At 46.4% G+C, this 21,038-nt stretch overlaps 1 protein-coding gene across 1 annotated transcript in view; it reads right to left on the reverse strand.

Moving 5' to 3' along the window:
- LOC142596486 (protein Hook homolog 3-like) overlaps nt 1-17,048 on the reverse strand; it is a 133,831-nt gene extending 116,783 nt beyond the window's left edge. The window contains exons 1-2 of the mRNA XM_075725608.1: nt 16,992-17,048; nt 609-694 (exon numbers count right to left, since the gene is read on the reverse strand). Of these exons, the coding sequence (XP_075581723.1) occupies nt 609-694; nt 16,992-17,048 (143 nt within the window). The remainder of the gene's footprint in view (nt 1-608; nt 695-16,991) is intronic.
- Nucleotides 17,049-21,038: the final 3,990 nt, after the last annotated feature.

Raw genomic sequence — 21,038 nt, forward strand, 5'->3', positions numbered from 1 at the left:
TCATACAGAAGTTCTATTGTTTGATCCTGATTCCCCATGCTGCCCTGCTAATACAACTAAGACATGACCTGGAAAGACTAACTCCAGTTTCAGAGTTATTGTTGATGCCTGTTCAGTATTTGCACTCCCCTCTAATACTCATAAAAATGACAGCAAAAGTGTGAGCAGTAACACAGACAATTTTAAGAGCTTCATCTTTTCTATCTACTGCAATTCTAACGTGATAAAGTGTACTATACCTTCAAACACTGCCCCAAGCTAATAACTTACCTTGCACCAGCTTCAAATGTTTAAAATGAAATTTAAGTTTTGTGAACATATAAGCTCAATTTTAACCCAATTTACTTTTCAATAAGATTAGCACTAGATAAACACCTTGTCCAAGTACTATTTTTAGGCTTATATTAACTGCTGTTAAGATAACTATCTGAAAGTTGGAGAAAAAAGTAGTACCCATATTCCAGATTAAAAGCACTAGCTAAACATCGTTTAGCTGAGTACTTACTGAATACTGGTCAAATTTGAAATAAGAAAATATACTCAAATTCAGACAAATGTACAAGTGATAAACTCGTGCACCAAAAATTGTGAAACAAATTTGTTCTTACATCTTTTGGAGCACCTGAGCCATCACAACCCCATTCGTTAAGTCTTCCACAGTCTGGCATGGTGTTTCAATGTTAAATGTCTGGATCTGAAGAGGAAGGAGAAAAAAAAGTTGTTATTTTCTTCTTTTACTTTTGAAAACCTTTTGGTGCTTATTTTATTTGCTGTTGTTACTTAGAATAAAAAAGTACACATTTATTGTATGAGTAGAGAGGTAGAACATTTTAGATTGAATGGCAATCAGTAAAACAAACTGGAGACACTGCTTAATAGCTTTATTTTTGCAACCAAAAACATTGCAAACTAAGGTACACTCAACTATAGCATATTTCTAACAAAGGGATTTCTGAAAGCATTTTTTAACACACTGAAAAAAGTTGGAAGCCAATGAGACTTGTGTTTTCCCATTTAAGCATTCTGAAAATCCCACTTTCTCAACGTAATGTACATAAGAGAACTGGTTAAAACCAAAACAAAATAAAAAATAACCCAAACCAAAACAATACAACAGTGATCACTCAGAGCTCCTACATGTTCCAGAGAGACGTACTCCAAACCTAACTCCTCTGTAATATGAGATGGAAAAGAGCATAATTCTTTGAGTACTAGCAGGTCTTTATGCTGCTAGTTTTCCAAATATTTTGAAGCACTCAGTTATTACAGTAACAGACACTAAGGGCTGTATACAGTTTCTGGTCTGTAGATGGAGGTTAAGATACAAGCAGTGCTGATTCAGAAACATCGAAAGGGAATGTCAAGGATCATATATATATGATGACCTGGGGCCTGATGGGATGCACCCATGAGTGCAGACGAAGCTGGCAGATATGATAGCAAGGCCAGTCTCAAAAATCTTTGATTGATCATGGTGACTGGGAGAGGTGCCTGAGGACTGGAGGAAAGCAAATGTCACTCCTATCTTCAAGAACGGCAGGAAGGAGGACCCAGGGAACTACGGGCTGGTCTGCCGCACCTCCATACCTAGGAAGGTGATGGAGCAGCTAATACTGGAAACCATTTCCAGGCTGTCCTGGTTTCGGCTGGGATAGAGTTATTTTCTTCCTAGTACCTAGTTCCTTGACTCCCAACTCTTCTACCTCCTTCCCCCGAGCAGCACAGGGGGATGGGGAATGGGGGTTGCGGTCAGTTCATAACGCTTCATCTCTGCTGCTCCTTCCTCCTCGCGCTCTTCCCCTGCTCCAGCGTGGGGTCCCTCCCATGGGATACAGTCCTCCACAAACTTCTCCAACAAGGGTCCTTCCCACAGGCTGCAGTTCTTCAAGAACTGCTCCAACATGGGTCCTTTCCACAGGGTAAAGTTCTTCAGGAATAGACTGCTTCAGCGTGGGTCCCCCATGGGGTCACAGGTCCTGCCAGGAGCCTGCTCTGGCATGGGCTCTCCATGGGTCACAGCTTCCTTCAGGCACATCCACCTGTTCCACCGTGGACCTCCATGGGCTGCAGGGGGATAGCTTGCATCACCATGGTCTTCACCACAGACTGCAGGGAAATCTCTGCTCTACTGCCTGGAGCACCTCCTCCCCCTCCTTCTTCACTGACCTTGGTGTCTGCATGGTTGCTTCTCTCACATTTTCCCACTCCTCTTTGCCAGCTGCTGTGCAGTCTTTTTTATGCTTTCTTAAATATGTTATCACAGCTACCAACATTGCTGATTGGCTCAGCTTTGGCCAGCAGTGGGTCTGTCTTGGAGCCAGCTGGAACTGGCTCTATTGGAAATGGGGGCAGCTTCTTGTGTCTTCTCACTGAAGACACCCCAGCAGACCACCTTGCTACCAAAACCTTGCCACATAAACCCAATACAGATATACACAGAAATATATATGAATATTTCATATTTATACACACTAAATATTGAGACTACAGATTAATCACCACTTGGGGGAAAATTGGGTTCAAAGCAAGTGTAATCGTCTGAATTTTATTAAATAGAGAGCTTGCTGCAGAGGACTGCACATCATTTTCACACAACAGTAATTCTTTAGATCATAGCCCAGTCATTTAAGACCTTTTATTTCAGTCAGATACCTTAATCTGGGGATTTTAAACATATATCTTACTTGGGCATAAAAGAGCCTTATCAATTTGATGTGTTTTAAGTGCAGTCTGTTTATATGGAATGTAATAAACCCATTTTATCAGTAGAATTAGCTAGTACAGACTCCCTCATTGCAGTTAGGCTGAGAGCATACTTTTGAGAAACCTAATTTTCATCACTTATACAGAAAAAAACCCCACCAATATTTGCATTTCAGTTACGCTTAGAGCAATAAGCAGCCATTTGGATAAATAAGAGTCATGTCATACATTTTATCTGCCTGTACTATACATTTTATATCCTTCAGCTGGAAAAATGGGCAAAGCTTCGAAGGAAGAACACACACACCCAAGAACACCAGCTTTGGGGAAGATAGACACTCCAGCCTCCCCCCAGCAGCTGGCACCAGGCACATCGGCTTGTGACAGGTGTTGCACAGGCAAGGGCAGGACTCGGGATGACCTAGCCCATCAAGAAGGAACTACCTTTAGGGTGCTCTCAAAGGGTAGAATCCCTGGGTATGTCACAGCTCGAGGCACTGCACTGTGTAGGTTGACCAAAGTCCCACTGTGACAGCCTGCGGCCTGGCAGTTCACCCCGCCCAATTCTATTGAGCAAGCTGACACCACAGACTCACACAGAGGTAAGAAGTGAAAAATGCAAGTCTGTACAAGCTCAAGGATGACAATACATGATAACAACGAACGGAATAGCCAAAAAAGGGAAGTACCTTGAATATTCATTTGTAATTGGAACATGAGCTGAGCAGGAGCTCATCACGATTACTAGATTCATGCCTGATTGGTTTGAAAGGGCCAAGCATGGGGTGTAAGGAATAAAGAAAAAAGCTACATACTCTCTGTGCGGACATGGACTCACTGTCAGCTGGCCTGCGGACCGCCAACCCACCCATCAGCAGGGACGCCCCTGATGCCAACTGCGAGGGAAGATGCAATTTGACCTGGCGCAGTTCCCATTCCAGGGGAAACTAATACCAGAGGGGTGGCTCATAGGACATGGGTGAGAGCAATAATTCGTGCACCCGTGTTATTTGAAATAAGGCCTTAAAGTATTGATCAATTGTAAATATCTATCTAGCTGCAGTAGAGAAGAAATAAATAAAATTTTTACTTCTTTTTACTTTTTCGCGTGGCATACATTTCTTCTGAGTGCTTGCTTGGTTAGTCCTGGAATTGGAAAGAAATCCTGGATGCTCCTCTGTTGGGGCATCACAGCTTGTGACCCATGGCCCCACTCCAGCTGCTGGCACAAAGACCCTCACTTGCTTCACTGTCCTGGTTTCGACTGGGATAGAGTTAATTTTCTTCCTAGTAGCAGGCATAGTGCTGCGTTTTGGATTTAGCAGGAGAAGAATGTTGATAACACACTGATGTTTTTAGTTGTTGCTAAGGACTGCTTATGCTAGGCAAGGACTTCTCAGCTTCCCATGCTCTGCCAGGTGCACAAGAAACTGGGAGGGGGCACAGCCAGAATAGTTGATCCAAACTGACCAAAGGGCTATTCCATACCATATGACGTCATGCTCAGTATATAAACTGGGGGGGGTTGGCCGGGGGGCAGCAATCGCTGCTCGGGAACTGTCTGGGTATCGGTCGGCGGGTGGTGAGCAATTGCATTGTGCATCACTTGCTTTGTATATTATTATTGTTATTATCATTATTATATTGTTATTATTATCATTACTATTTTACTTTATTTCAATTATTAAACTGTTCTTATCTCAACCCAGGAGTGTTTCTCACTCTTACTCCTCCGATTCTGTCCCCCATCCCACCGGGGCAGGGGGAGTGAGCAAGCGGCTGCGTGGTGCTTAGTTGCTGGCTGGGGTTAAACCATGACAGTCCTTTTTGGCACCCAACGTGGGGCTCGAAAGGTTTGAGATAATAACAGATTAACCAGAGTGTATTAAGGAATCCGTTAACAGTTGCCGGTCACAGTAAGAGTTCATCTGATCTGCACCATGCTCCTTTTTTTGTTGTACATGTTAAGGATTGGTGTTGGTTTTTGCAGTTTTCTGTGCTCTGCAGTGATTAGTGATGCTTTGCCTGGGAGATTTGTTATTAAAACACTGACCTTGAGCATTATTTGGTATTTAAGCTTTGAACTGAAGCCATAACTGTACTTCAGGTACTACCTCATGGAGAGAATTAGCAATTATACCTCTTCCTCTGAGAGGTTTGTTGTGGAGGATATACAGAATGGCACCTTTGCTACCTTCTTCTATGATGCTTCCTCCTTCATTACAACAATTTTTCAGTATCTTCAACACCCCTGGGCAGTTAAGATACTTCTATTGGTATTTCTTGGGAATATTGTTTCGGTTTTGACAAAGGTCAGTAAGCAATTTAAGAATATCATCCAGAGATCTGCCCCAAGGCTGGATAGTTAAGAGTGGCAGGGTGTGTGGGATAGTATGGGCAAGTACCTGGGACAGTGGGCACCTCCAATGTTTTGGAACTTCACCCCTGAACAAGTGCAGAATCCTGAAGAACTAGTAAAGTGTTTGGAAAAAGGATGTTGTCACCCTGGCAACTCCAGAGAGACACAAATCATTGCAACATGCTGGGGGCTGGCCCATGCCTATCAAGCCGTGGTCAACACTATTCAGTACCCTCAAAAGAAAGAGAAGGTCTCCGGATCTGATGACAAAACAACAGGCACTGTGGCTTCTCCAACCCCCACCGCAGGAACTGTAGCTACTCCAAACCCAGCCACAGGCACTGCGGCCACTCCAACCACAGCCACAGGCACTGCAGCCATACCAACTCTGGGGACAGGCACCATGGCTAAACCAGAGAACCAACCCGTGCCGGAATCAGTTGCCCTTATACATAAGAAAAAATACACAAGAAAATCGGCTCGTTTAGTAAGGGATGAAGATGAACCAGGGCCATCACAGGAACGGGAGGAGGAAGAGGCAGAACCCATAAATGAGATGGTAACCACCCGATCCCTATCCCTGAGTGAACTGCGAGATATGCGAAAAGATTTCAGTCGTCATCCAAGCGAGCACATCATCACCTGGCTGCTCCGATGCTGGGATAATGGGGCCAGTAGCCTGGATTTAGAGGGTAAGGAAGCCAAGCAGCTGGGATCCCTTTCTAGGGAAGGGGGCATTGACAAATCGATTGCAAAAAGGAGCACAAGCCCTTAGCCTCTGGAGTCAACTTCTGTCAAGCGTGAAGGAAAGGTATTCCTGTCCTGTCAGTAGGCATCATGAGAAGAGTCTGGCTCCCTCTTCTTCTCTCCCTCCCATCAGGTATTTATATACATTTATAAGTCATGTTCCCCCCCCAAGTCTTCTCCAGGCTGAACAGTTGCAGCTCTCTCAGCCTCTCCTCATAGGAGAGATTGCTCCAGTGCCTTAATCACCTTTGTGGCCCTGTGCTGGACTCACTCCAGTAGCTCCATATCCTTCTTGTAGTGGGGAGCCCAGAACTGGATACAATAATCCAGATGCAGCCTCACCACTTCTGAGTAGAGAGGAAGGATTACCTCCTTTGACCTGCTGGCAACACTCCTCCTAATGCAGCCCAGGATACCTTTTGCCCTCTTTGCAGCAAGGCCACGTTGCTGGCTCATGTTCAACTTGGTGTCCACCAGGACTCCCCAGGTCCCTTTCTGCCAAGCTGCTTTCCAGATGGGTGGCCCCCAGCATGTACTGGTGCCTGGGGTTGTTCCTCCCCAGGGGCAGGACTTTGCCCTTCCCCTTGTTGAACTGCATGAGGTTCCCATCAGCCCATTTCTCCAGCCTGTCCAGGTCCCTCTAGATGACAGCATGACCCTCTGGTGTATCAGCCACTCCTCCCACTTTTGTGTCACCAGCAAACTTGCTGAGGGTACACTCTGCCCCATCATCCAGATCATTAATGAAGAGGTTAAACACTATTGGCCCCAGTATCGACCCCTGGGGTACACGTCTAGTGACTTGCCTCCAACTGCACTTTGTGCCACTGATCACCACCCTCTGGGTGTGGTTGCTCAGCCAATTCTTAGTCCACCTCACTGTCCATTTATCTAACCTGTACTTTGTCAACTTCTCTATGAGGATATTAAGGGAGACAATGTCAAAGGTTTTACTAAAGTCAAGGAAAACAACACTTACTGCTCTCCCTTTGTCCACCAAGCTATTCACTTCACTGTAGAAGGCTATCAGGTTGGTCAGGCATGATTTCTCCTTCATAAATCCATGCTGACTACTCCCGATCACCTTCTTGTCCTTCATGTGCCTGTAACTGGTTTCCAGGATTAGCTGCTCCATCACCTTCCCAGGGATCAATGTGAGGCTGACTGGCCTGTAGTTCCCTGGGTCCTCTTTCCTGCCCTTGAAGATAGGAGGGACGTTTGCTCTCTTCTAGTCCTCAGGAACCTCTCCCAGTCACCACAACCTTTCAAAGACAATTGAGAGTGTCCTCGCAATGATATCAACCAGCTCCCTCAGCACTCATGGGTACAACCCATATCCCATGGTATTCTTCCAAGTAAATACCTGAAGAAGCCAAAGTCTGCTGTCCTGAAGTCCAGGTTTGTGGTCCGGCTTTTTACTCTTCTCCCTCTTAGGATCCTCTTAGGAGTTCACTCCAACATCTCATGGTCACTGCAGTCAAGGCTACCTCCAACTTTTACAACCCCAACCAGTTCTACCTTGTAAGTATGAAGTGCAGCAAAGCACTTTTCCTTGGCTCCTCAGTCACCTGTGTCAGGAAGTTGTCATCAATGCACTCTAGAAATCTCCTAGAATTCTTGTGCCCTGCTGAGTTGCCCTTCCAGCAGATATCAGGGTGGTTACAGTCCCCCATGAGGCCAGGACTTGTGAACATGAGGCTTCTTCAGTTGTCTAAAGAAGGTCTCATCTATTTCTTCTTCCTGATTAGGCAGTCTGTAGCAGACACCCATCACAACATCACCCATGTTGTTCTGCCCTCTAATCCTGACCCATAAGCTCCCAACTGGCTCCTGACTGGTCCCAAGTCATCTGTCTCCACAATTCCAATGGCCTACATTAGGGTTTCTGCTCTGAACTGCATTCTGCAGGAATCTTTGTCTCTCCACTTAAAATATAGGGGGCCAAAAAAGACACCAAACTATTAGCTTTGGGACCCACCACACCCTGACCACACACACAATGTCTTCCATGAAAAGAAATCCTAAGAACATGCCTGTATCTTTGCTTGGCATGGGCAGCTACGGGCACTTGAGTTTAATTGGAAACCAAGATATATTTTCAAAGGAGGTAGCTCTGAACACATTTCCAGATTACACTTATGTTGGGACATAGAGTGCCTCAGAAGTTAAAGACACAGAAACAGAAAGAGCTATGTTAGTTACTAATTATCTTCTTGATGTTAGGTGAATATCAGGCCAAATTCGACAGCCCAAGAGACGCGAGGCTGCCCCAGCTCCATGCCCCCAGGTCCAATCAGTAGCGAGGCTGAAGATGTATTCCCAGTAGGCACGCGTATACATATAAACCACATATATACACAGATAGACACACTCAGCACTCACACAAATACAAAGAACACCAATGGCCTCATGCTGTTCCCTTCTGGCTGAGCAGGACAGAGGTGCATTAGCGGGAATGTATGTACATATGTATAATGTGGATCCCTCCAGCAGTAGGGCTCAGGTATTCAGTCTGCCCAGTAGCTGCCCCTGGATCCCAGTCTCCCCAGTTGCTGGCACCTGGACATATGAGCCACTGAGGCTGCAGCCCCACTCAAGTTACTGGTAGAGATCATCTCACTCGCACGCACATGCACAGAGCTGTCTGAAACGCTCCTGGTTCCCTAGTAGCCAACCCCCCATAGTCTCACCCTTACAGACACACACATACACAAGTGGGTTTCACCCTTAGAGACACCCAGACCCTACAGTCTCTCCGGCAGCTGGCTGGGACTCCCCTGGTCCCTCTGATAGCCAGCTCCTACCATGGGCTCACCCTCAGAGACACACACACGCCCCTGAATACCAGGTCAATTCATCTAGTACCTGGCTAGTCTACTGTTGTGGTTTTGGCTGGGATAGAGTCAGCGGGTGGTGAGCAATTGCATTGTGCATCACTTACTTTGTATATTATTATCATCATTATTGTTATCCCTTCCTTTTCTGTCCTATTAAACTGTCTTTATCTCAACCCACAAATTTTACTTTTTTTTTTTTCCCCTATTTTCTCCCCCATCCCACTGGGGAAGGGGGGGAATGAGTGAACAGCCGTGTGGTGTTTAGCTGCCTACCAGGTTAAACCACAACAGTCCTTTCTGGCACCCAACATGGGGCCCAAAGGGTTCGAGATAACAACAGGTCTGACCAGAGCATGTTAAAACAAATTTGTGATATGCATTCATTGTATTAGTTTAATAGTCACTGGTCCCAATGTTGATTCATTTGCTCTCAGAGTTGTTGTGCTTGTTCTCAGAGTTGTGCTATGTAACACCTTACTTGCCATATGCACTCCCTGTGGTGCTGGTTATCTCTTCTCGGAGCTGGATTAAAGTTATCGCTTTGCTGTACTGTGTAACACTGGCTTACGGTATGATAAAATTATCGGTCATGAGATTGTACTCAGCACTGCCATCATCCCTGTACTTTGGGAGCCATTTCTCAGAAACTATTAATAATTACACTTTTTACCTCTTCTCCTCGGAGAACCGATCTATTGGGGAGACAGAGGGGGGCACTTTCCCTTGCTCCTTCACCTTCCCTTTCTCCTTCAGGCTACTTACAACAGCTCTTGAGAATTTTGAATATCCTTGGGACATTCAAACCAGCATGTTCCTATTGCTATGTCTCCTGAATGCGGTTCAGGTCTTGTTTAGGGTTAAACAACTATTTAAGAATATCATCCAGAGATCAACCCCCGCGACAGGCACTGCGGCCACTCCAACCACCGCGACAGGCACTGCCGCCACTACAACCACCGCAACAGGCACTGCAGCTGCTCAAACGGCCGCGACAGGCACTGCGCCTACTCAAACCCCAGTGACAGGCAATGCGGTTACTCAAACCACCGCGACATGCACTGCAGCTACTCAAACCCCAGCGACAGGCACCACAGCTAGTCCAGCCCTGGCAAAAGGCACTGCGGCTACTCAAACTCCCGCGACAGGCAACGCGGTTACTCAAAACCCCGGCGAAATGCATTGCAGCTACTCCAACCACCGCAATACACAATGCAGCTACTCAAACCTCGACGACAGGTGCTGCAGTGACTCTAACCCTAGTGACAAACACTGCAGCTACTCAAACTCCAGCGAAAGACACTGCCGATGAACTAGAGAACCAACCCATGCCAGTATCGGTCACCCCTATACACAAGAAGAAATACACAAAGAAGATTGGCTCGTTTAGTAAGGGATCAAGATGAACCAGGGCCATCACGAGACGAGGAGGAAGAGGCATAACGCATAAATGAGATGGTAACCACACGATCCCTATCCCTGAGTGAACTGCAAGATATGCTAAAACATTTCAGCCCTCATCCAGGTGAGCACATTGTCACCTGGCCGCTCCAATGCTGGGATAACAGGGCCCGTAGCCTGGAATTAGAGGGCAGGGAAGCCAAGCAGCTGGGATCCAGCTGGGACGCCAGCGACAGGCACCACAGCTAGTCCAGCCCTGGCAAAAGGCACTGCAGCTACTCCAACCCCGGCAAAAGGCACTGCGCCTACTCAAACCCCAGCGACAGGCAATGCGGTTACTCAAACCACCGCGACAGGCACTGCAGCTAGTCCAGCCCTGGCAAAAGGCACTGTGGCTACTCAAACCCCCACGACAGGCACTGCAGCTACTCAAACTCCAGTGACAGGCACTGCGGATGAACTAGAGAACCAACCAGTCCCAGTATCAGTCACCCCTATACACAAGCAGAAATAGAATCATAGAATCATAGAATGCTTTGGGTTGGAAGGGACCTTTAGAGGTCATCTAGCCCAACCCCCCTGCAGTGAGCAGGGACAGCTTTAACTAGATCAGGTTGCTCAGAGCCCCATCCAACCTGACCTTGAATGTTGCCAGGGATGGGGCCTCCACTACCTCTCTGGGCAACCTGTTCCAGTGCTTCACCACCCTCATTGTAAAAAATTTCTTCCTTATATCCAGTCTAAATCTACCCTCCTTTAGTTTAAAACCATTACTCCTTGTCCTATCACAACAGGCCTTGTTAAAAAGATTCTCCCCATCCTTCCTGTAGGCCCCCTTTAAGTACTGGAAGGTCGCAATAAGGTCTCCTCGCAGCCTTCTCTTCTCCAGGCTGAACAATCCCAACTCTCTCAGCCTGTTCTCATAGGAGAGGTGTTCCAGCCCTCGGATCATTTTTGTGGCCCTCTTCTGGACCCGCTCCAGCAGGTCCATGTCCTTCTTGTGCTGAGGGCCCCAGAGCTGGACACAGTACTCCAGATGAGGTCTCACCAGAGCAGAGCAGAGAGGCAGAATCACCTCCCTCGACTTGCTGACCACGCTTCTTTTGATGCAGCCCAGGATACGGTTGGCTTTCAGGGCTGCAAGCGCACATTGCCGGCTCATGTCCAGCTTTTCATCCACCAGTACCCCCAAGTCCTTCTCCGCAGGGCTGCTCTCAATCCCTTCATCCCCCAGCCTGTATTGATACTGGGGGTTGCCCCGTCCCAGGTGCAGGACCTTGCACTTGGCCTTGTTGAACCTCATGAGGTTCACACAGGCCCACCTCTCCAGCTTGTCCAGGTCCCTCTGGATGACATCTTGTCCTCCTGGTGTGTCAACCGCACCACTCAGCTTGGTGTTATCTGCAAACTTGCTGAGGGTGCACTCGATCCCACTGTCTCTGTCATTGATGAAGATATTAAACAGCACTGGTCCCAGTACGGACCCCTGAGGGACTCCACTTGTCACCGGTCTCCATGTGGACATCAAGCCATTGACCACGACCCTCTGGATGCGACCATCCAGCCAATACCTTATCCACCAAACAGTCCACCCAAGAATGCATTGGACCTGGGCATAACATAGATGGTATAGAATAAGGGGTGGATACTGTCCTGGTTTTGGCTGGGATAGAGTTAATTTTCTCCCTAGTAGCTGGCATAGTGCTGTGTTTTGGATTTAGGATGAGAAGAATGTTGATAACACAATGATGTTTTAGTTGTTGCTGAGTACTGCTTATGCTAGTCAAGGACTTTTCAGCTCCCCAGGCTCTGCCAGGTGCACAAAAAGCTGGGAGGGGGCACAGCCAGGACAGCTGTCCCAAACTGGCCAAAGGGCTATTCCATACCATATGATGTCATGCTCAGTATATAAATTGAGGGGAGTTGGCTGTGAGGCAGTAATCACTGCTTGGATATGGGCTGGGCGTCGGTCAGCAGGTGGTGAGCAATTGCATTGTGCATCACTTGTTTTGTATATTCTTTTATCATTATTATTGTTACTTTCTCTTCCTCTGCTGTCCTATTAAACTGCCTTTATCTCAAGCCATGGGTTTTACTTTTTTTTTTTCCCAATTCTCTCCCCCATCCCACTGGGGAGGGGCGAGGGAGTGGCTGTGTGGTGCTTAGTTGCTGACTGGGGTTAAGCCAGGACACATTATCATTATTATTATTGTTTTCCCTTCCTTTTCTGTCCTATTAAACTGTCTTTATCTCAACCCACAAATTTTACTTCTTTCTTTTCCCCCAGTTCTCTCCCCCATGCCACTGAGGAGGTGGGGAGTGAGGGAAGGGCTGTGTAGTGTTTATCTGCCTACCAGGTTAAACCACAACATAAACACATTGTCAGAAAAAAAAACACAACCAGTGTTAATCTTCTAAAAGGCTCTTGAGGAAATCTAGATAACAACATAACCCAAAGAATAATACCACTGTGGGGCAGTCTAAGGCCTCTTCCTGGCAACAAGGCCTGGATTAGAACCACTGATAGGATAGGGATGCGAGTGTAACAGTGGGTGTGAATGGGACACCCACAACTGTCTGAGAGGGCATTTGCCCCAAACTGATAACAATGAAGAGGATGATGCCCATCAGATGGATTAAACAGTAACTAGGGAATCACAAAAGAGACTTGGCACAAAGTGGGGGCAGGTTGTGTCAGGTTAAAAAAGAATTAGAAAAGCAGCAGTAAAATTTTGCAAATGTAGAACAGAGAAACAGTGAAACTAGGTTTGATGCTGCCAGAAGCGGCCCTGCTGGCATTGTAACCTCCAGCTAGGCCTAGCAAAGCAGCCTCCTCCCTCATGAGTAGCCTGCATCCAGCTACTGGGCTGGCAGTACAGGGTGCACCAAGTAGGGGTCCACCCCTCAGAGTGCAAAGGTGACCTCTTGGTGGGCTTTCTCACTGGCATGTGCATCAGCAGTTTGTAGGGAGCAGCATGGGCACACCTAAAGCTGCAGCACCCACATGTTCCACGAGGGGTGTGCAAGTAGGGTAACCCACACTACCAGTAGGGGAGGTATGCTTGTTGCCTTGGGCAGGTGTGCGTGTGCGATTAGTTCAGGAGTAGCAACAGAAGCATATTTAGAATTTTGTAGGTGTGTCTTAACATTTTGTAGGTGTTTAGTATTGTGGTTTATCTGTTGTATTATTGATATGGATTCTGAATGTATAGTTCAATTATTGCTGTTTAATCATGTATTGTTAATAAAACAATAAAACACTTTGATCCTCATTTGATTTAAATTATGTGAGTTGAAAAGTTTAATCTATCAAAAATAATGCAACTATTCTCTAAAAGCAGACATTGGTTTATGTGGCAGAATAGCATTCATAGTAGTTCAGATTTAAACACATTTCAAACATGTCAAAAAGCATAGATGAACACAAACAAGAGTTGTGCCCCTGCAGAATAAAGAAGTAATTTGAAGCCCAAAACTCCACCGTCTTGCAGGTATAGCTTAGATGAAAAGCGACATCTTTATTGACAGATGGAATAAAGAACTCTTCCCCCAAAGGTATTGTGGTGGGTGTCAGGGACTGAAAGAGTTAATACCTCAAACATTGTGGTGAGGCAAGTTGAGGTCTGCAAAGAAACAAGTTAAGGTCTCCATAGTGATAAATTGGGGTCTGCATAGCACCACAGGTGAGAAACCGATTGATGCAGAGTTGGCACAGAGCCGGGAGGCGCGTGGGAGGACTCGCAGTTCTGCTCTCTGATGGCCAAAGGTCATGCAGAGTTCATTTGAGGAAGGGGCTCACGGCCACCCGAAAGACCCCTCGCGACCACACCCCAGTGGCGCCTGTGCAGAAGCCGGAGAACATTCTGGAACAAGCCTCAAGGGGGGCGGGACTAGAGGCGGGGACCGGCCTATAAAACACACAGCTCCGAGGAGCCATATGGCACACCCCCGCCACCGGAGAACGCCCGCCCCCCCCCCCCCCCCCAGTTTCTCAGACCTCTTTGCAAAGCCTTATCTCCTCAAAGCATTGACAAAACAGTTGATGCACTTCATTATGGATGTGAATTGCTTTTACAAGCAATCCAGGAGGTTAAACCAGTTCTTAAGAACAAACAGTTTTTCCAGCACAACAGATCTCAGATGACCAGTCTTTTCTAAGCTGTAACAGCTCTTTTGCCATCTAAATGAGCAGTTTCCCAGGAAGCATTATGGGACTTGAGGGAAGAGACAGACAAAGAAAAGTTTTATTTATTTATATTACCCATTTCACTTGGATTAAAAAGAAAAAAACCAAACCAAACCAAACCCCTCAAGGTTTCTTTTGCAAGTTTCATGTCTTGCAGTTTAAGGGCAGATGCATTCCAGCCGATCAAGTGTAAAATCAGCTCAGCCAAAACAGTTTTTAAATCCAGGTAGGGACAGAACAAAAGCTAATTCTGAAACTTTTTTTTTTTTTAAATTGAACTGAGCCATTTTCAAAGCCACATTCACACAAAAATATTGAAATGGCTAAAATAGCAAAAAACCCCACACATTCACCTAAGAAACACAACTGTGTTGACTAATTCTAATGCAATTTAAGAATTATTTACAAATATTTCTGCTAACCAAAACCAGAAGAAGCTAGGTCAGCACGCAAAGAATGGGGAAAAAAAATGTAAAGGGCATAGATTAGTTGGAATATTTAAATAAATGGTCTATGGGGTGCTAGACTTCAGGGATACTGCTTGGCCCATCTCTGTGGACCACTCCTACAGAGATGGACAAGGATCCATCTGCACAGATGCAATTTCATATTTACCACTGAACAAAATAATTGCCTCATCTTCAAATTTGAAACATGCCAGGGACAATCACTAGTTGGTTCCAATACTTTTCAGTGCCATGCAAGGAAAAAAAAAAAAAATTTTTTTTTTCCTAACAGTTCAAAAGCAGATTTCATCTAGATATATTGGTCCTCATCCCCTCCACAAACAAGAACCGTTATTTTATTTTACTTCATTTTTTATCAGCACTATCCCAACTTCTGCTGGACCTGAGCACATGCAAAAGTTGAGCAAGACAACCAGTCCTTTAGAATACATATAGAGCATTGTTTCACATAATATTTAGCTGTACAGAGAAGCCTCCCCTCCCCCAAAGAAGCCTTTGCCTCTAACTATGCATTTTGTTAGTCCCCTAGCTAGTTAGCAAATACTTTAGTGTTATGAAATATTTTTTAGCATTTCTGAAATTTTATTTAAATTAGTTTAAAACCAAATTTGAACAGCATATTTTAAATAACTGTCAGACTATTTCTAGTCCTAAAATCTCTTTAAGAATTATTGACATAGACTTCCATATAGCAGCTTTGCTCTAACAATACAAAGATATTTTAATCAAACCTAAAATTGGATAAGAAGTAGGATCAACAGATCAGATCACTCTTAACAGACCACTATGGTACAAGAGAAAAATAAATAATTACAGTAGCTCACAAGGATATTGGTTGCATGCAGATGATGGGAAGCACAGCAAGAGTTAATTTGTAGGTTATTTGAAAAGTTAAAGAGCCAAGAAGCAATTTGGGATGGGGGAGGGGGGGAAGCATACCTAAAACAACTAAAGCAGGAGCACATGGATGCTAGCAACACATAGCAACAGGTGTCTTTCTATCACCCCCTTGTAAACCTTCCTTCCTTGTACCAGTCTTAAAACAAGCCCCTCACTTGGCTTTTCTTTCCCAGGGTTCATACACACATATGCTTCCTCATGAAGCTCGGCAGTACTCTCATGTCTTCTCCAACATCTGCAGGGGAGGAGAGGGGAAAAAAAATCATAGAGAGCAAAAAGGAGGACAAATAACAACCTTGGTTAAGACACAAGAATTAGCAGGAATGCAAAGGAAAGAGAGACCCTGGTGCAGCTAGGGCATAATATAAACGTCTCTTCCCATAAAATTCAGTCTTGTGTACATTCCAAGCTACCCATTCCCTTTTAACAGGTATTGGATGCCCCTTCCTTATCCACTTCGATTTTCACAGAGAAACCTAAATCATCATTTTCATACCCCCAATAATTTTCATTAACTTCACAGCTTACTCCAGCTCCCACCTTTTACAGGCTAAGTTTCTAAAAGCCAAATGAGTTATTCTTGAGAATAAACAGAAATGCTCCACAATTTCATATAGTAGATATTTACTTGGCAATTTTCTTAATGTGTGTTTGTGAAGCCAATGATTCTAGACAGCTAAACCGGCAAGTTGACTGCTAATGAAATGGCAGTTTCATAATTATGTTACACAGGTATGTTCCATGTCTCAAAATGCAGAGTAGCTGCAAACACAGGTTCAATGTCCGGTAAGTTCTGGCTGTTCTGTGAGTAAAAGCACACCATGAAGCTACTGATGCATGTAGTCCAGGTCGAACGCAGGCAACGGTTAGGAAATACAGTACAAGAACTTCGCAGCCACGAACAGGACAGGCACAAGACACGAGAGGCCGGGGACACACAATCAAAGCAATGGATAACAACTTGCCCACCAAGTCCAGGCACACGACAGGAAGGAAATACACGCCAGACTCTCGGACACACTGAAACCTGCTTACTCCTGTGCAGGCGCGCGCGGAGAGCAAGCTCCTTTGTTTTTCCCGGCAGAAGCAGAGTTAAGGCTATGGAGACCTCTACGTACGGAGATTACGACTCCCCATCCCGCCCCGGGACTTTGGTCAGGCGGGGCAGGTCCACCGGGGCTCCGCCGACCCCAGAAGGACTCAAAACTCAAAAAAAAAGAGCGAGGGTGTGTCCTGGGACACTAGGACTGCGGTGACGGACAGAGACCCCGGAGCCACCCGTAGAGCCGCGGAGAGGAAGACCGGAAAGGGTGGACAGACGCGCACTACAACGGATACCTCCAGCCAGACTACCTTGCTCCAGGCGAGGCGGCCTACTGGGCCCAGGCACTCACCCATGTAAGGAGGCTCTCCCCAAGCTCGGCCCGTTCTAGGCTTTCCACGTTGAACATAGTAGAGCACAGTGATCCTGCAGCCACCAAGGTAACTGTTATAGGCTAGATCAGTAGCCAAAGTGGTACTCGTCGCCTTTTCACCCCGTCTCAAGCCAGGCTGCAGTGCAGATACGTCACTACGACCTACCAAAATCTGCTCGCTGGTTCCGCTTCTGTCACTGCTACTACGTCACGCTAACAAGGGCGGGGCTAAAACTAGCAAATCAGTTATTGCAGTACTCCAGAGAGAGAAGGTTACTTATCGCTCTCCTTTTGGTACTTAGGGAAAGGGGAGTTCGTGGCTTGGGATGTGGTATTGTCCGCTCATTTGTTCAGAGGACGAATCTGTCTTTTTCTCCGTTTACTGGGAAACCCTTTCCTTGGGCATGCGCCGTTTCTTTTTTTTCCGGTTTCGGGGGTAGGTTTGTCTGCTGTTCTGGGCAAGCCCTGCTACTGTGGGGGCACTCGCATTGCTCTGAGGGGGCCCTTGTGGGATTGGTGTCCTGGAGCACCAACATCCTGTCCCCAGGCAGTCACTGAGCACTGGTGGACTTCAGCTCTGCAGGGAAATGAAAGGGGTCTAGGCTCCTCAGGTTGGCCCCTAAAGGTGGATCGCACAGAGCACTCTACTTGTCACACTGTGCCAGGATGGCTTGGGCACTCTTGTGTTGACAAATGCAAAAGGTGCGCTGCTTGTGTATGTGTGCGCTTTTCAGCTGAGACACTTATTGCATGCATATATTCTGCATAAGAGACCTTAGGAGGTCACTAGTGATATTTAACTGCTATTGGAGCACACGCCTTAGCAAAGATGATGCTATGGTTACTTTTTCCTTTATAGAGTTTGCAATGGCAATTTTGGTTGATTAAAAAGTAAGTTACTTAAGAGGGCTAGAAGTCCTCTGAAGAAATCCTCCACAGGTTGACTTGACTTGCCTTATATCTCTCCTTTGCTGTAGTCCTACAGTCTGAATGCATAAGTAGGAACTGATTTAGTGGGTCTCTGACAGGTTGCTCATAGGGTTAGGAGGGAATCTGTGCTATAATCTAACTTCCAGTAATCTCCAACTTCAGTAATGTGGTTTTGTGAGGACACTGCACCCAAAAAAATTCACTTACTAGTAAGTAGTATAGTTTGACATGTGGAAGGAGTAGTATATTGGGTTTGTGTGGCAAGGTTTTGGTAGCGGGGCTACAGGCATGCTTCTGTAAGAAGCTGCTAGAAGCTTCCCTTATGTCTGATAGAGCCAATGCCAGACAGCTCCAAGACGGACCTGCCGCTGGCCAAGGCTGAGCCAATCAGCGACGGTGGTAGCGCCTCTGTGATAACATATTTAAGAAGGGGGGAAAAAAACCCAATGGGACACAAACTGCAGCTGGAGTGAGAATATGTGAGAGGAACAACTCTGCAGACACCAAGATCAGTGAAGAAGGAGGGGGAGGAGGTGCTCCAGGCACCGGAGCAGAGATTCCCCTGCAGCCCATGGTGAAGACCATGGTGAGGCAGGCTGTCCCCCTGCAGCCCATGGAGGTTAACGGTGGAGCAGATATCCACCTGCAGCCCAGGGAGGACCCCACGCCAGAGAAGGTGGATATGCCCGAAGGAGGCTGTGACCCCGTGGGAAGCCCACGCCAGAGCAGGCTCCTGGCAGGACCTGTGGACCCGTGGAGAGAGAGGAGCCCATGCTGGAGCAGTCTGCTCCTGAAGGACTGCACCCCGTGGAAGGGACCCACGCTGGAGCAGTTCCTGAAGAACTGTAGCCCATGGGAAGGACTCACATTGGAGAAATTCGTGGAGGACTGTGTCCTGTGGGAGGGACCCCACACTGGAGCAGGGGAAGAGTGTGAGGAGTCCTCCCCTTGAGGAGGAAGGAGCAACAGAGACGATGAGTGATGAACTAACTGCAACCCCCATTCCCCATCCCCCTGTGCTGCTTGGGGGGAGGAGGTAGAGAAAATCGGGAGTGAAGTTGAGCCTGGGAAGAAGGGAGGGGTGGGGGGAAGGTGTTTTAAGATTTGGGTTTATTTCTCATTACCCTACTCAGTTTTGATTGGTAGTAAATTAAACTGATTTTCTCCAAGTCGAGTCTGTTTTGCCCATGATGGTAATTGCTGAGTGATCTTCCTGTCCTTATCTTGACCCACGAGCTTTTTGGTTATATTTTCTCTCCCCTGTTCAGTTGAGAAGGGGAGTGATAGAGGGGCTTTGGTGGGCACTTGGCATCCAGCCAGGGTCAACCCACCACAAGTAGCCTTTAAAAGGAGATTTTTTTTTTTATCCTCTGAAAAAGGACATTAACTTTCTCTTAGTAAGATCCTGCTTATCCACCATTAGATTATGTTTGCTTTTCAAAAGGGGTGTGTGTGTAAGGGTATGTGGAATGTGAGAGCATCTGTTTTATTAAGGTTATCCAAACAAGGACCTTTTCAGTGCAAAAGCAGATAACAAGTAAAGATGGAAGCGATAAAGATCACACAGAGACAAGGGATAACAGAGAGAATGCCAAAGACCAAAAGTCTTCAATCACTGATTGATGGGTTATTCGAGGAGGTCCTGTGGGACTATACAAAACTTATTAAGGAATTTTCAGGGGAAGGGGGTAAGGGAGGAACAAAGTGGGGGAAATAGAGAGGAGGGGATATAAAAGGGCCAGTCACATGTAAACTATGGCTGGTCAATGCACTTGTCTGATGAGCTCTGTGCCTGATCACTGCAGTCTATACTATTTTCTTATTAAGTCCTTTCTTAGCTATCTCTCTGTCTACCCCATGTGTATGTATGCTGCAAGGACTAAGTGCCAGCTACTGGTGAGATGGGTATGAGTGGATTTGGTGCCAGCAACTGGAGTCAGACTGGGGGTGTAGATGCCGGATGGCCTGTGGTGTCAGCAGCTAGAGTGAGTGGGAGTCTTAGGGCCAGCAACTGGAGTGGATGGGGGTCTCAGCATAAGTAATTTGAGGGGCCATGGGACTTAGGTGTGTGTGTCCTTGGGTCTTAGGAGTGTGTGTCTGGGATACCAGCTACTCAAGGGGAGGGACTGGCGTGGGTGCATTCAAGGCCAGAAATTGAATTCAGACGGGAGGTGATGGTGCTGGCAACTGGAACAGGTGAGGGTCTTGACTCCAGCCACTGGAACAAGACCACTGTGTGTCCCAGGCGCAGCTCCTGGGGGGCAAGGGTGAGTGAATGTCGTGGTTTAACCCCAGCCAGCAACTAAGCACCACACAGCTGCTCGCTCACTCCCCCTGCCCTGGTGGGATGGGGGAGAGAATTGGAAGAGTAAGAGTGAGAAAACTCCTGGGTTGAGATAAGAACAGTTTAATAATTGAAATAAAATAAAGTAAAATAGTAGTAGTAATAATAACAATATAATAATAATAATAGTAATAATAATATACAAAGCAAGTAATTGTCCTGATTTCGGCTGGGATAGAGTTAATTTTCTTCCTAGTAGCAGGCATAGTGCTGTGTTTTGGATTTAGTAGGAGAAGAATGTTGATAACACACTGATGTTTTAGTTGTTGCTAAGTACTGCTTATGCTAGGCAAGGACTTTTTCAGCTTCCCATGCTCTGCCAGGCGCACAAAAAGCTGGGACAGAGCACAGCCAGGACAGCTGACCCAAACTGGCCAAAGGGCTATTCCATACCATATGACGTCATGCTCAGTATATAAACTGGGGGGAGTTGGCCAGGGGGCAGCGATTGCTGCTCGGGAACTGGTTGGTTATCGGTCGGCGGGTGGTGAGTAATTGCATTGTGGATCACTGTCGTGGTTTAGCCCCAGCCAGCAACTAAGCACCACGCAGCCACTCGCTCACTCCCCCTACCCCGATAGGATGGGGAAGAGAATTGGAGGAGTAAGAGTGAGAAACACTCCTGGGTTGAGATAAGAACAGTTTAATAATTGAAATAAAGTAAAATAGTAATGATATTAGTAACAATATAATAATGATGATAATGATAATAATATACAAAGCAAGTGATGAGAGTACTGCCGAGCTTCATG

This window comes from Pelecanus crispus, chromosome W (genome assembly GCF_030463565.1).
Source record: "Pelecanus crispus isolate bPelCri1 chromosome W, bPelCri1.pri, whole genome shotgun sequence".
In the NCBI taxonomy this organism is placed as follows: Eukaryota; Metazoa; Chordata; class Aves; order Pelecaniformes; family Pelecanidae; genus Pelecanus; species Pelecanus crispus.